The 16,359-nt window shown below is 33.9% G+C and overlaps 1 protein-coding gene across 2 annotated transcripts; it reads right to left on the bottom strand.

The window, feature by feature from the left end:
* Positions 1-5,455: 5,455 nt before the first annotated feature.
* LOC115448362 (GILT-like protein 1) lies at positions 5,456-12,491 on the bottom strand. Of its 2 annotated transcripts, none has more exons than XM_030175771.2 (4): positions 12,134-12,491; positions 9,603-9,794; positions 8,892-9,065; positions 5,456-8,138 (listed from the first exon to the last, which is right to left on the bottom strand). In XM_030175771.2, exons 1-4 carry the CDS (start codon positions 12,245-12,247, stop codon positions 7,908-7,910), a joined length of 711 nt encoding a protein of 236 aa, XP_030031631.2. In that variant the 5' UTR covers positions 12,248-12,491; the 3' UTR covers positions 5,456-7,907. The 2 variants fall into 2 exon arrangements, with proteins under 2 accessions (XP_030031631.2, XP_037298596.1); XM_037442699.1 differs by lacking the exon at positions 12,134-12,491 and adding an exon at positions 11,848-12,073.
* Positions 12,492-16,359: the final 3,868 nt, after the last annotated feature.

Below are 16,359 nucleotides of genomic sequence, written 5' to 3'. Positions count from 1 at the left end.
AAACATCTACATTCTTTACAATTTATCTCAACAAAACCCCTAGATAACGGCGGATCTAACACGTCCTCGCCAAGTTCGTAAATTATTTGCAAAAATTTGGCATATTCGATTATGTTGTATGCACGTATAGGTACTTATAGCCTGCTCAATCGACATGAAAAATCCATTAGAGTTGTTTGCGTCGGCAACTAGGCTGGCAGGCGGCGCCAGTGACCGTGCCTAAGCGGATTTGTTGCAAACCTGTCGATGCGTCCGCTGCATCATGCATCTGTATATTTATTTACCTAAGCATGCGCGCACAGCAGCACAATACTATCTTACTTCTGTGTACACATGATACGCAAATGTCCATCGATCGATCAGCTCAGACCGCCGCATTATGTGGAGATCACAAAATATAAATGTATGAATAGGACGCCTCATTGGTTTAAATGTACTGTATACGTTTTGAATTTTGAGTCTTAGATTCAATCGCTAGATCGACGTGACCTTAATCGGTCATGGTGACAATAGCTTGCTCGTTTTTAAGGCTTTATAATTAGGTGGGCTATTCGTATGGAGAAGACATATACAACGTCTATACAATATAAAAACCACTTTACTTTTAAATATTTTTAGAAGGTACTTGAATAAATTATAATACAATAAACAAGTACATACTTAAATAAACTACTTAACATATTTAACTTTGCACCCTATTGATCAAAAAGAATAAGTAGTATTAACGGCATAGATATTACGATCATGACTATCAGACATATTTTTCAGACATAACTAAAAGATATAAATCCTCACTACTAACTACAAACTATCCTCCAAAAACATACATAATGTACACGTCATGACATTCCAATTTTGTATTGCGAAAAATTGTCAAGCTACTTCCAAATTTGGGTGCTGAGATAACGAGTAAACTTGCACATGCACATAATATGTGTAGCGTCATATCGTATGGGAAAAGTTTGTGCGCCCGGCCAAGGAAGGGAGGAGGGTCTGGCGGTCACGTCTCGTTAGTCACCCACTTGACAAATGCACAGTTGGTTTTTAATATTCAGACAGGACTTACATTTATCCATAAATTATAAAAAGAAACTGTGTTAACGCCGTTTTTAAATGCATACAAAAGATTTCATCTTTGATGCCACGAGTTAGCAAAGTGTTTTCCTTGCAGATTTTGATTTAAAAAATATGATACAGGTGAAAGAATTTCATACGTGCTCTTTGAAACGTCGAGTATGGTACATGAAAGATATTACGTCACATCTAACGATGACATGAACCCGAGTAATTAAAAGGTGAAATGTCATTAATTTGCGAAGATATAATCATTTGAAGATAGTAAGGAGAGGCAGGAGGGAGTGACGTCATTACCGCAATCAAAGCATCCGAAGCCGCAACACGCGCCCCCGAAAGCCGTCCGACAGCGCCCGCTAACGACGAGTACTCTCGATAAAAATTAAAAACACGTGCAAGCCTGAGGAAAGTTTTAATGAGAGTACACGGCTCGCGTTCCACCCGCAGATATACTTACCTGTACATATGCTTCTGTGCATTTTGAACATACAAATAATACGCGGACACATCTGTTTTGCATAAACATATGTATTAAATTAGCTTATTTCATGTAGTTTATTGCCTATCTAACCATTTATGTAAATGGTTGTGTTTTTAGCCTTGCCAACCTACAAAATTTTCATAAAAAAGAAATTATTTAGTGCTATTGTTTTATCCTTTTACTCATTTTTATTATGTGCATGCTATGACAACTTGTTAAATTGAAACAACAATTAGATTTTCGTTTGAAACCTTGTATCAATCAGGCATCAGTATATAAGTAGTGGTAAATAAATACATAAATATTAATACTACCTACGTATTTTGGCTCTGGTTTAGTCGCAACAAATTCGGATTGTGAACATTGACGTCTAGATTCCATTCCTATTATAAGTGTGAATATTATATTATTTAGCTCAGTACTTAACACTTGAGCGACTGCCCGTTTCACAAAAATTAGGACTCAACGCAGTAAATTTGTTATCCCCGTGAATTCTGCCGGTTAGGTCGGGGTGATAGTATAAGTTCAATAAAATTCTACCCCATGATTTAGAAAAATCATGGCCTAAGCGACGCGTGAGTGTACAATCAATGGCCGTATTGCTGTGAAACCAAAGTTCTTTCGAATAACAGACTTGCAAGTTCATGAAGACAAGTGGTTAGGAATTCTTTCAAAAGTATAATATAAAAAGTTATTATATAGTAGGTATCTATTAAGTTTACCATTTTCTACATTTACACCAGCAAGAAACGATAAAAGTAAATCTAATTTACAATGTACGATAAAAATCGTTTGACAAGGTGCATTTTCCATTTTTAAATATGTTCGGACTTTTTCGGCCAACATAAAAAATCCATTAGATTTTTGCATTGGCTTAACGAGTGGCGACGGGAAGCGAACAGCGCGGCGCGACGCGTCTGGCACGCGTTTGCATCAAGGCTAACCTCAGTTGACCGTGCGTAAGCGGCTTTATTACGTCCATATCGGCATCACTAACTGCAATACGAACAGACTATCTGATACCCATTCAATCAATCTGACGCATTGGCTTTTGCATTGACGAATATAACTCGTATGTAGGTATGATCTTTCTTTTAATAATATTTAGTAAAAAAAAACTAATACTTAACAATTTACAAAATTTAATTCTACATTTTTGAAAAACGATTCCAATTAATTTTACTAAACGCACAAAAGCTTTAATTTGGGAAGAGAGCAATAAAACAGATGTTTTTTATTATTCTCAATAACCCTCCTTGGCGTTGTGCAGTCGGGTAAGAACAGAAATAAATTGTGAGAATCTTTGCAAAACAATAGTTGGAAATGGTGTACGAGAGAAAAAGCCGGATGCAAATGCCATTCATATTAATTAGCAAAGCGAGACGGGGCTTTTACGAAATTAGACCGTGATTTCAGTGAAGATTTATTGTTGTGTTTGAAATGGTTTTCGGAGCAAAGGTAGCCATTTAGACGTGGGCAAATTGGTGTTGTCAGAGTGGCCTTAAATTGAATTGACTAAAGACGCTTGTTTGCTTTGAACAGTGACGCGCTATAAATAATCTAAAATTACATGGTGACTGATGTAGAACAAATTGTTATTTATTACTGACACGATACAAAAAATCGTGCGGATGTTGAAAACTGATATAGCCAACACTATGATTTATATCTGACCGATTTTATTACAAGTCCGCTGCCTATATTTACCACGCAAGTTACGTTAGTTAAGTCTTAACAGAACGCAAGTAGGTAAATATATGACAAAAGTAACACAAAATATTGTAAGTACTAAGTAACATTACCTTGTTATCGAAATTTCAAGTACGGCCCTGGCAGCTAGTTTTGAATTTGGTTGAATTTGTGTGTATTTTTCCTTCGTTGAATTTAATAACAGTTGAGCACAAGCTCAATTATAATTACCAGTATATAACAATATACTGGGACTTATAATTGACAGGCGACTGATTGCGTATTTAAAATCTTATTTAATGGATTATTAGAAAAATACCTAAGTAGAATCCAAAATTCATAAATCATCGATTGCATTCAGTGCGAAACTACCATCCCTACCTAAAAATTTACTTTTTATTTTTTGTATACCTAAATAGATAGATACCACGTTTAAGGATGCAGCTACCAATATAACTTTTTTGTGATTAATTACGAAAAATAAATTATTTTATAAACTGATTAAAGAAACATCTCCTAAAGGCGAGACAGTAGCTATAACTAAATCACTTTCTCTACGAAACCAAGTCTTAAAAAAGACTAATTTTATACTGCTCGCATGAAACACTAGCTAAATAGATATAGTTTGTTGAACAACGGGTTGTAATTGCATTTTGCAGTACATAATTAAGAGTGTATTAGGACAAAATAATATTATGGAGGTCACGTGACGCTTGCGACTGACCAGTGTTCACACATTAGGAACATGTGACTACATTGGGAATGGAATATTATCGGGATGACTTCATAGAAACGATACTTATTTATCCTACAAAGCCCTATTTTTTTCCGACATACCTATGTGTTTCCGTTAGATACCTATTTAGGTACATAAATATCGACTTCATGAGTAAGTACTCCTCAAATTTGATGGTTTTAAAATAAGATTAAAGTTCTATAATACCTGCGGTAGGTAGTACTTAGTATAAATAAGAAAGAAAGAAAGATTTATTGCTGGCAAAATTTTAAATAGACACATTACACATTACATAAATAAAATTAAACAAAGAAAATGACTATATTATAACCGCCAATAAGTACCTAAGTGGGTTATGTCATATTAAATTACTTTCACAATCTATAAGCACTAAACACACACACAAATTCAGAATGAAATAATTTATTTAAACCTGTAAAATGTTATACATTACTTAGATTCCGTCAATATTTACTCTATCACCAGTCTTGAAAGCAGTTCTCACCAGAGAAGAACGGGCAAGAAAATCGTGTTGCTTTTTTCAAAATCATTTAAAGCAACAGTACATATACAGAAAAAAAAATGTTTTTTTTCTTGTTGTTACGACCATTTCATGATTCATATGCTCGTAAAATAAGTACTTAAGTAATAAATGAATTGTAAATTTCCATTAGAGTGGACAACCTTCTCAGGAAACAAAATACCACTGAAATACCACCATGAAAGTCACTTATAATACCCCTAGTACTTATTAATTGTAAGTGAAATGGGCAGAATAGTCCACACAAGCAGCAAGGTCGTTCATGAGTATGACGTATATGCCATCGGCGTCCTCAAACCATATTGCAGGGACGAGGCCGACCTGTCTCACGATGCCGCCGCAGGTACAGACGGTTAGAGTGAAACTATGTCAAAAAAATCGTCATTCCTCTATTGACCGTTATAATAAAGGAATAATTATTAGCAAAGGCTGTGGTTGGTATAGCTAGAGGGGAGGTAAGGGTTGGCGGTGTGCACTCCAAAAACGCCTGTGGAATACAGGTAGAATAAACCTCGAGCTTAGAGGCCTCGCGAGGTGGTTGAAATCTACGAAGCTTTTTTTTGCTTCTGTTAGCTGCCCTTAGAAAAATCCCTAGCAACGCCAGTGGCGGTATTTCACTTCAAGAATCGCAACAAAGTATAGAGTTAATGTACAATTTTTAATTTTGAAAAAATAAAGGTAGGCACACCTTTTAGTGTCCGGTTTCAAATACATTATAACAAATATACCATTTGGTTTTACCTACGAGAGATATAAACAAACAAGTAAATACTTAATCGAAATATATTATGGTGACGAGAGAAACGCAGTGCCATGCAGTATTTGAATTGTGAAGATCTAGGTGGTGTTGCTGCCGTTTATACGCTATTGTGGTGCTGATCCCAAAGGCCACTTACTTGCTTGTCTCAACATTTAGTTGAATAATAAAACTGAATAGATGGAATTATTTTTTATTGAAATCTATAAGATGGTATCAAACAGTATTTTATAAGAGTTTTAATGCTACTTACATCAACAATGGTTTTTTTAGATATGGGAAACTTATTTTCATACATATTGTTCTACACGTTTGTACATCGTACAATTTACACATATAGTTAGACACATGAGTAACGATGGTTCACGCCCATACATCAGCTTATTGATATCTACAAGTTCATAGAAAAAGTACTTAGTTTACTTTTTATTAGGTAAGTTTAAATTAATTGTAAATTTTTATATAACTAATTATTAATAAGATTAGCATCTGAAATAAAGCGCTTTAACATAGCCATAGCAAGAGTTGCAGAATTTTCACTTTTACTTTAGTTTCATAGAATAGCTTAGAGTAATTTAGAAATAGTAATACTAGGTAGGTATCACTTGAATTATTGAATTTTTAAAGGAACACTTCATTTTATTATCATTTAAAATTACACCAATTTTCAAAATTCTTGGACCTCCTCTCCTGAGCACCCAGCTGAATAAATAATGAAAATCATGACAACTACCACGAAGAGAAGTAACTTTTAAAAGACAAGGTCGATTTACAATCTTTACAGCAAAACAAACGTAAAACCAAAATGACTAAATTACAATTTATTTATTGGGACACAATGTACCATCTGGCCACGGCGGCTCACCCAATCAGTGACGAATACATGTGATAGGTATCAGTTCAGTAGCGAAAGGTCCCACACAGAGTCATACCGAGTTTCCTTCACAACCTTGTCAAATAGATATTGTTTATAACGTTTTTAAAAGTGTCGGATTCCCTTTTTTAAATGTTCACCTTTCGGTATTTTAGATATAAATAAAAGTGGTTACTGCGACAATTAACTTATTATAAATAACACACTTTTGCTTTTGCTAATGTTTAATATAACTTCTAATTACATATCAGTATAAAATGCCTACGTTACAATAAATTATCTACATTACCTACATGTCCCGTTTTAGACATAAATTTATTAATTTATTAATGGCCCAACGAGGGTTGTCACACATTTACCGCCCTGAAGTAGGAAGCAAATCCGAAACGCCGCGCCCGATTGATTCGGTATTAACTAGTGTAAAGTTTAGGCAGAGTGGTCATTTGCATGTGGTATGGAATGGGCAATAAGTGTGTGTCAACGTCAAATATCCTCTAAAATTATAAATGCAAGCATATCTAGAATACATGATATAGTAAATAATTATAACAACCTTTTCAAATTGTTCTTAATGTAAAAACTGTCCACAGCCAATACTATACTCCAAACTAATAAAAACTTGTATAATAAACTAATAATAACGAATACAATAAGAATAGAAAACTTTTTATCGCCACATTCACAAACCCTTCCGAATTTTCAAATCACTCATAAATAATTTGCCTTAATTTATAAATTTGGCTTTTATGCATATTAGTGGAAGCAACCGTACAATAACTTATTATATTCATGTACAGGGTCATTTTTACATTGCGTTACTTAATGAAAACACATATTATATCGTCTTTACCTCTACTAAAATTGTGCCAAAAATTCCGATTTTGGTAAAATTAAAAATATTTTCCATTAATATTATTAATATTATTATGTTCGAAACTTACACTTTTTTAAGTTACATCTATGGTCAGAATAACTTATGGTGAAGTGTTGTTTTCAAAAAGACAAACACATTGTTTCATTTTTTAACAGTGTCAAAATGTAACCTGTAATATTATTAGGTTTAAATTAAAGGTACCTAATATTTTACTTTCGGAAATATAATGTGCACTGAAGAAATGTCTAAGGACACCACCTGATTAGTCAGACCGACATGCCATTTTGTTTTATCCTCATTAAAGGCGGCACATAATAATTAGAATTATTGGCACATTATATTTCCATAACTATACAAGATTCTTTTTTAAAAATACATTTTTTTAAATACCGTTAATGTAGGAGCCTGGAATGAAAATAGTTTACTAACGCAAGCAATACATCTGAGAAATTATGAGCAAATCTGGATTGAGCTTATATTTAATATGAATTGGAATATTTATTTCCAATAAGTACAAAACAGTCAATTTAATTATCATCATACCTACATCCACACTACACGGTTAAGTTGTTCATTACTAACGTCTGTATTCAATAAACGATCTCAATCTTAATCTTTAATCCGATCCCGAGAAAATCAATCAAAATAAGTCATTTGTAACCATGTCAAACAAAACCGATATGTTTATTTTTTCGATGGCTTAAAATAAAAGATTGGGATCGTTTATAGAGATTGACAATAAGACAATTATCAATTCAAAAAATAATATTTCGATGAGACATAAGTTTCTTTCGCGGCTTCCAGTTGAGTGTGTTCATAACCCGTTCGGTGTCATGGCTTCAGAAGTATAAAGAACATTAAAAAATCTAAAAAATATGTCGTCACAAGCACGGTGGAGGTAGCGGTATATCAATCAGTTTACATATTTCTAAAAGGAAGTTTTTGAGTAAAGCGGGCTGATTTCCTTTTGATTCATTAATAATTATGGTAGGTATAAAAGACGGCTTCAATAAATGCGTGTCGTCTCCGTGTTTCTTTAATAGTGATGAACCCATATCTCCATTTGCACAGCTGCCGATTGGATCCGCTTCTATACTCATTTCTTTCGCGCACTGTAACAATCGAGTTATGAGAATATTAGTAGTAGTAATGACTAACATGGCTTTGAAAGCTAACATTCACTTATAGATTATTATACGACTATGCATGAATGAAGACTAATAGTACTTAATTGTTTAAATACAAAAAAATATGTGTATAATCAAAGCACAATTGTTTAGTAATCTATCTATATATCTATTATCTATATTCTACCTATATATAATAATAAATGTATATGTTCCGATGGATTATGGACTCCAAAACGGATGCAACGATTATAAAGATATTTTAGGTAATCTTCAAATTAGCCCAACGAATTTTGTGAAGGGTGGTAGCGATCAGAAGTTATCTGGGTATAGCTAATCAGAGCTATCGTCTAAACCCAGGACGGGTCGCAAGTATATTATATATATATTATCGTGTTTTATAAAACTAGCCTTATTTTATTTCTACTCACTGTAATGAGAGAAACCCTAAAGTTTTTGTTAAGTTGTACAAATAAAGTGGTAGAGCCAACGCCTCGCAGAATACTGACGTGACATGAGAACCGTTACGTGCAGTGGTGTGATATTCGGAAGCCATCATACCTTCCACCTTTCCATAATGCCTTTTTTTATATTAATGTCGGTAGCGTACCTATTGCCAAATGTGACCCACCTACTTGTTTGCCAGCTAATGCAAGAATAAAAATATATACATGCATTATAATTTGCAATTACCACTACAAACATTTTTTTCGATTTAAGTACAAAAGGAATATTTACCCTGGCTAGAGCTTCATCAGAGTCTTCATTATTGTTGATCATGCACGTGGTGATCTTTACAGCACTGGTCATGTTGCCTACAGCCTCTATAGCACAAGCATGGATCTTGTTTGCGTAACATTCTTCCGGACCATGCTGACACGTAAACGTGTATTTGCCGTCAACTACTTTGGTCTGCAAAAAATAAACTACAATAATATATGGATACTTATACAATACACATAATATCAAATTAAGAAAACAAATACATAAGTGTATTGTGTTTCTATTTTATTTGTGTCTGAGTATTACAATATAATATGTAAAAATAAAAAGTTAGTTCTAAATACAGTTTCCAATATTATACACATTTCCAGGGCTTCAATACAGATGTTTAACGTTAGCAATGATTATATTGTTTGTTTTGGTTGGGTTGTTAAATCCGTTTTGATTGGTGGTAGGCCTCTCCTATGCAATATCCACCCCTAAAAATTTGTTTTAGGGGCTATGACGGGCGCAGTGTAGTTTCATGCAGTACTAAAGTACTGCATGAAACATTTACAACTTAAAGGTCTGTATGGTGTTCCTACTGTTTATGGGCGATCATATCGCTTACCATCTGGCGGACAACATGCACGTCTCGCCATTCAACTGCAATATATAATTTAAAAAAGATTATTACAGAATACTGTAATACCATAAATAGTATCATATATTCTTTATTTTTCTCACCTTAGCTTTTCCATAAGGAACTAACGCTACATCAAGGAACTCAGACAATTTCTCAGTCACTGGGCCCAAGTGTTTGATGAAGAAATGCTTCGAATCTGGACACAAGGCTTCATAGTACACTCGCACTCTGATCTTATCCTGCTTGTGTGAATTGTACTTATCATCTTCTAACTTTAAAAGGTCCGACTCTGCCTGTAGATTTAAATTATTATACAAAGCTGTTATTCTATGTTTAACATAAAAGAATAGAGGAAATTTTCACATTTTTTTTAACTAGAGGTATATTTGATCTCTGCCTTGCCTTTTACACATGCACCAGGACAAATGTTTCTGTGATAAGCGATAATTAACCTACAGACTGGATTCTCATCTCTCACAATGCATTCGCAATATTCTCGTCATTTATGAGATTTGTGTCAATAATGTAAGGATCATACTATTATATGTGTATGATTGTTGGATTTATACAAAAAATATTAATGGTTGCTAATATATCTTCACTACATAGTATAAAACAAAGTCGCTTTCTCTGTCCCTATGTCCCTTTGTATGCTTAAATCTTTAAAACTACGCAACGGATTTTGATGCCGTTTTTTTAATAGATAGAGTGATTCAAGAGGAAGATTTATATATATAATAACATCCATTAAATACTGTTATTTTGTTATGTTATACCCGTGCAAAGCCAGAGCGGGCCGCTATGTTTTTATATACAACATTCACAGTTTTTATGTAGTGTATTTAGTATCAGCATTGCACTCGTGCAAAGCCGGGGCGGGTCGCTAGTTACATAATAAAACCTTATTTAAATTCTTAATTATGTATAACACATTAAGTTTATCTGTCCATGTTATATAATTTACATATCTTTAGAATTATGAAATTTAACCTTTACCACTGCTTTAACGTAACAATAATATATTAAATGTTATGGTATTATAATGATGTGTTAGATATCAAATCTTATCAAAGAATGTCTTATATGGTATATTTTATTATATTATGATTAGAAACAGTTACTTAGTAACATTAGATTATAATATATCCAGAACAATATTAGAAAAGTCCTCACAAAGTTCCACCTGCTGTGATATGAATCTGGGACCTCCACAACAGTTCACACCCTATAAGTGCCACTTCACTAATAAGACGAAAACTAACTATCATTGCAAAATTTCTATACCTAAATTTGTAATCAAATCAAATCTACATGAAATAATTGACTTGTAAATCACAAAATATTTAACTGTTAAATTTTAATTGCATAAATATTAATAAAATTGTACCCTTGTACTAGATGTGAATACAATTGATGTATTTTCCTCAACAGTTTCCTTATGTAGTCAGTAGATAAGTTGCCATCTGACACGTTGAATTCAGGAATATGGCTTTAAAACAGATATTTACGTACCTCATCTGGTTTCATTATTTGACAATACACATCAAATGTAAATAACTAAGAAATATTATCATATTTAAAATATAATGAAGTAATTTTATCATGACAAAAGAATAAATGTTGAATATGGATTTTGTTTCACATCTGTACCATCAATGATATTCTCAGATGAATATACCTATACATAATACATTCTTTACATGAAAAACCCAAGTGCAATATAAAGCCTTTAGAAGCTTGAGCTGTGTGTTGTCAATAAGTTACTTTGAGAATTAAAGAAAGTAGATGTTTAAATGCAGAGGGTGATTTCAAGATTTTAAACATCCTGCCAAGAATATTTAAAGGTCATTTATAGGTATGAAACCTGAAGTGATACACCAAATATGGAGTTTTGACAATATAATACCTTTCTATTATTCTCATTTTTTTTCAGTAACCCTGCACATTAACCTCCTTTTTTATTAATAATGGAACAAAGAATTATTTAATGTCTTACAATATTTTAAATTTATAGGTCATGCGCTTTTATTGCTAATTACATTAAAGCAAAATATTCCAGCAGTTTCAAATTCAATCCTTAGATAGCATAACAAGTATTACCCTGGGCAACATCCATTATGCTATCTTCTTTATTCAAAACCAGTAGCCTAAGAGGGTGTAGAAAGGAAAGGAAGAATAAGTATTTGTATGTCGACAGAATGTGTATTCATACCAGAAATTAACCTTGGTATTAGGAAAATCACTAGCGTTATGGCTAAACAATTAACTTTATAAAATAAAGAAGGCATTTATGCTGTGCTCACCCCAGAATGATGGTGTCCAAACCTGGATTTCAAAGCAGCCTACCTTTACAAAATTCTGAGGCACATGACCCTTTGGAATTTTTAAGCATAAAGACAATAAGAATACGCCGGTCAGACCATCAGACTTTCGGATCTGACTTCTCTTATATTTCTGATGTCCATTACATAGCATGCACTTCACAAGTATCCCCAGCCATAAATATAATATAAAGAGTCAAGTGCATAATATGTGCATAGAGTATCTTCCAATAAAAGTTAGTAAAGTTTTAGCAACAGATGTATTCAGCTAATGTGCGACAGGTTTAAACACATCAATCAAGATAACGTACCTCAGTAAGCTGTCTGATATGCTGGGTAGGCAAAATTCTGATAAACTGCCACATAATCAAAACCACGAGGATCAATACAATTAATCTATATCGATTGCACGAGTAGAATGCCATTTTAATTCACCAAACTTGTTTATCGGTATCCTATAGTTTTATAAATATGAATGCACTGTAATCTCTTGCACGAAGCGGCAGTTAATGGTTGCAACAGGTTTTTCACTGGCGACATTTATATTGTAGCTATAATATTATTTCCTGTTACTTTATACAATTTTTTATTTTATTTATTGTTTTACACTCAGTCCCTTTTATGGAACGTGACATTTGAAATAATTGCTTTTTATGTCAACTGTCTCTGTCAGTTGCTAAAATTCGGTAGTCTGACAGATCTACCGATATATGTTGGCTTCTACATTGGTTTTTTTTTTTTTTTTTTCTTCATGGCTTCGCACGTCTAGTGCATTTAGCCAAAGACAAGTTGATGCAAATATTCATAATATTGGCTTGCGCAGCTTGAGATTGCAATGTTAGGTTTCTTTGCTGACGGTTTTTGCATAGGACAAAGGTAGGGAAACAGTTTGAGATATAAAATTAAGACTGGTAAAGAAATTTAGAAAAGAGGATATCAGGAGGGTTTGAAAGGAAAAAGGAAAAACTATGCCTTACATAAAATAAAAATTAAATAAAAAATACAATTTACAAAAACATAACACTAATGATGGATGAGGATGAAATAATTACAATTTTATATTGTTCTTAATGAAAAATGATGCAATACATTTATACACAGAAAAATTATTTGTACTAAGTAAAGAGAGGATAGAAGATGGAAAAGGAATACAAAGGTCTAGAAGGGAGCAAATCATAGATGTACGGTCAAATTGAGAGCAAGAAAACAGAATATGATTTAAGTCGCCAACATCTGATCCACAAACGCACATAGGGCTGTTTACTATATTGAGTCTGGCGAGGTGAGCAGGGACACAAGTGTGACCAAGCCTAATACGAATAAGAATAGAAGTCTCGACCTTGTCAAACTTAACTCTGAAAAACCACGGTTTCGTTGGGATCTGAGGCTGGATGACGGAGTAGTAGCGGCCCTTCATTATGCAACTAGATGACCATGTTTCTTTCCAAGAGTCTCGTAGAAAAAATTTCGGCAATGATTGTAAGTCTTGACTGTAGTTTTTAAATGGAAATAAGTCACCACTTTGCACCGCATCCTTAGCTAGTTTGTCGACGGTTTCGTTGCCGTGGATTCCAGAATGACTAGGAATCCATACAAAATATAATAAGTATCCCCTCAAAATACATTTGTGCGCCAACTCTCTTATTTGGAGAATAACTGGCAAAATACCGTTATATTTAAAAGGAAATTTAAAGATGGCTTGTAGAGCACTTAGCGAATCGGAAAAGATAACAGCTTTATTTAATTTAAGTAAAAGAACATATTCTATAGCCTTCAGTATTCCAAAACATTCGCCAGTAAAAACAGATGATTCCGGAGGAAGCTTAATTTTTTGAACGATCTTGTATTGAGAGTGAAAAACACCAATGCCAACACATTCCGAAAATGAAAATTTAGAAGCATCTGTGTACAGGTAATGGAAGCCCTCAAAACGTTCTTCAAGAAATGCGTTGAATGAGATTTTTATATTGGGCGCAGTTTTATTAACACAGTCATAAATTATACTAGGAGAGAAAATTAACGAGTTGTAGCAGTTGTTGAAGAGCGGGAATTTATTAAAACGATGAGTGGGGGCCGGGATGGAAAAGATTTTTTTATAACTTATAATTAGGCATGGAGGATTACGGGAACGATGACTAGGTATAGTGGAATAGTATTTAGACAGAGCTTCCAGTAATGGAAAGAGGGGATGGGAGGAAAATTGAATAATTTTAAATAAGTATTTATCAGCAAGGTATTGCCTCCTGTGACATAGTGGAGGTTCACAACACTCCACTTGCAATGCATTAATAGGGCTAGATTTCATTGCCCCTGTAATTATGCGTAGTGATTTTGATTGAAGGTTATCTAATTTTTTTAAAAGAATAAGCTGCACCTGGTTCCAGCAAGAATGAACCATAATCAAAAATGCTTCTAATTATAGCATTATAAACAAGTTTTAATGAATGGGGTGGGCGCCCCACCACACACCAGATAAACATCTTAGCATGTTAATGTGGCGCTCAACCTTATTAACAACGTAGTCGCAATGTGAAGTACCAGAAAGTTTAGAGTCCAAGACTACGCCTAAATATTTAAAATTATTTTTGACTGGGATTGGAGTATCACGGTAAATAACGTTTATTGTTTGGGGACTCCTTTTTGGAAAATAAAACTGCTGCACTTTTAGAAGTGGAAATATCTAAGCCGTTTTGGAGAAGCCATAACGATAGAGATTGAAGAGCAGAGTTTAAAACTAAACAAGCGTGTTCTACTGAATGGGAACTATAATATAGTAGTAAGTCGTCCGCATATTGTAAAACTTGAACATCATTATTAAAAGAGCGGTCCAAGTCGTACGTGTATATATTGTATAACAAAGGACTAAGTACCGAGCCTTGCGGAAGCCCTTTCCATACATGTCGAATTAACTGTTGCTGAGTAGTTGAAATGCTAACCGTACGATCATGAAAAATGTTTATTATGAAATTTGAGAGATTTATTGGAACGCTGAGTGATTGTAATTTCTTATGCAGGATAGATAATATGACGTTATCATAAGCCCCATTTATATCTAGAAATACAGCAACTGTCGAGCAATTTTTGAGAAGGATAAACGAACATCTGTAGTAAAAATACTTAAACAGTCGAATGTACTTTTTCCTTTTCGAAAACCGTATTGAGTTTTTGGCAGTAAGTCTTTATTTTCTATGTACCATTCTAGCCGATTTTTAATAAGATGCTCTGCTATTTTCATTAGAACCGGACTGAGAACGATAGGACGATATGATGAAATATCAGACGGAATTTTACTAGGTTTGAGAATTGGCAACACCACATGACGTTTCCACATCTGAGGAATGTTTCCTGTTGTCATTACGGAATTGATAAGAGATAAATAATAAGAATGAACAGTGGGACTAGCATTAGATAAAAATGAGTATGGGATGCCATCGATACCTGGAGATGAGTCTACAGTATTAGAAAGGATACCTTTCAATTCCTCAATATTGAAAGGGATTTTTAATGACGTGTCATCAGAGGTTATATTGGATTCCACACGAATTACCGGTTGTAAAGTAACTTCTTGAGGTACCCAGGGAGGAGCTAATGTATCTATAAATTCACCTGCTAAATTATCCGGGATACGGGAAGTAGTGTGGTCGGAAAATGCAGACCGGAATCTCCTAATATTACGCCAAACAGCTGAAGGGGGTGTATTCGGTGAAATGACAGAGCAAAAATTATGCCAACTCTCTCTTTTCTTCAGTTTATAGAGTTTTCGAGTCTGTGTAATGATACTAGAGAGGTATATGAAGTTTTCTTGGGTCATATTTAAACTATATTCTATTTCAGCTTCTTTACGTTTTTAGCTGCAGCTGTGCATTCCGAGTCCCACCACGGAGGCATTGGGATCTTCCTAAATGAATGATTATTTTTACTGGGAAAGCATCATCTGCAGCGGAAACAAGAATTTTAGCTAATACTTCTGCACAATCCTGCTCATTTCCATTATTGACAATTGGAAGAGAAGATAGCTGATTGTCAACATAATTTTTATAATTTAGCCAAGTGCTGCTCTTACTATGTGGAAGTTTGTGTTTTAAGTGAGATATTCTAGGTTGTGAATGTGGGATTGGGAATGGAAAAGATATTTTGATAGGGAAATGATCACTACCATATGTTAAGGGAAGGGTGCACCAAGTGAGACGAGAAGCAAAGTTAGGAGTGCAGACAGATAAATCTATTGCGCTATTGTTCTGACTTGGATCACTCGCGACGTGTGGGGGAACCAGAATTTAATATACATAAATTATGTGTATCAAATATATTGAGTAGTTCTTCCCCATAGGAGTTAGAAGTTGAACTACCCCATGACTGGTGATGGCAGTTAAAATCACCTAACAGTATATAAGGATTAGTAAGTGTGGAAAGAATACTGTTAATTTCATTAAGTGAAGAATGAGAAGGGTGAGATATATATACAGATATAATACATGTTTTATTTATAATTATAGCTATGATTGAGATTTCTTCACTGTGTGATGGTAGAGAAACC

Source organism: Manduca sexta, chromosome 25, assembly GCF_014839805.1.
Source record: "Manduca sexta isolate Smith_Timp_Sample1 chromosome 25, JHU_Msex_v1.0, whole genome shotgun sequence".
NCBI classification, from domain to species: Eukaryota; Metazoa; Arthropoda; class Insecta; order Lepidoptera; family Sphingidae; genus Manduca; species Manduca sexta.
The sequence above is the reverse complement of the archived record's forward strand: the minus strand, read 5'-3'. Positions and strand labels throughout refer to the sequence as shown.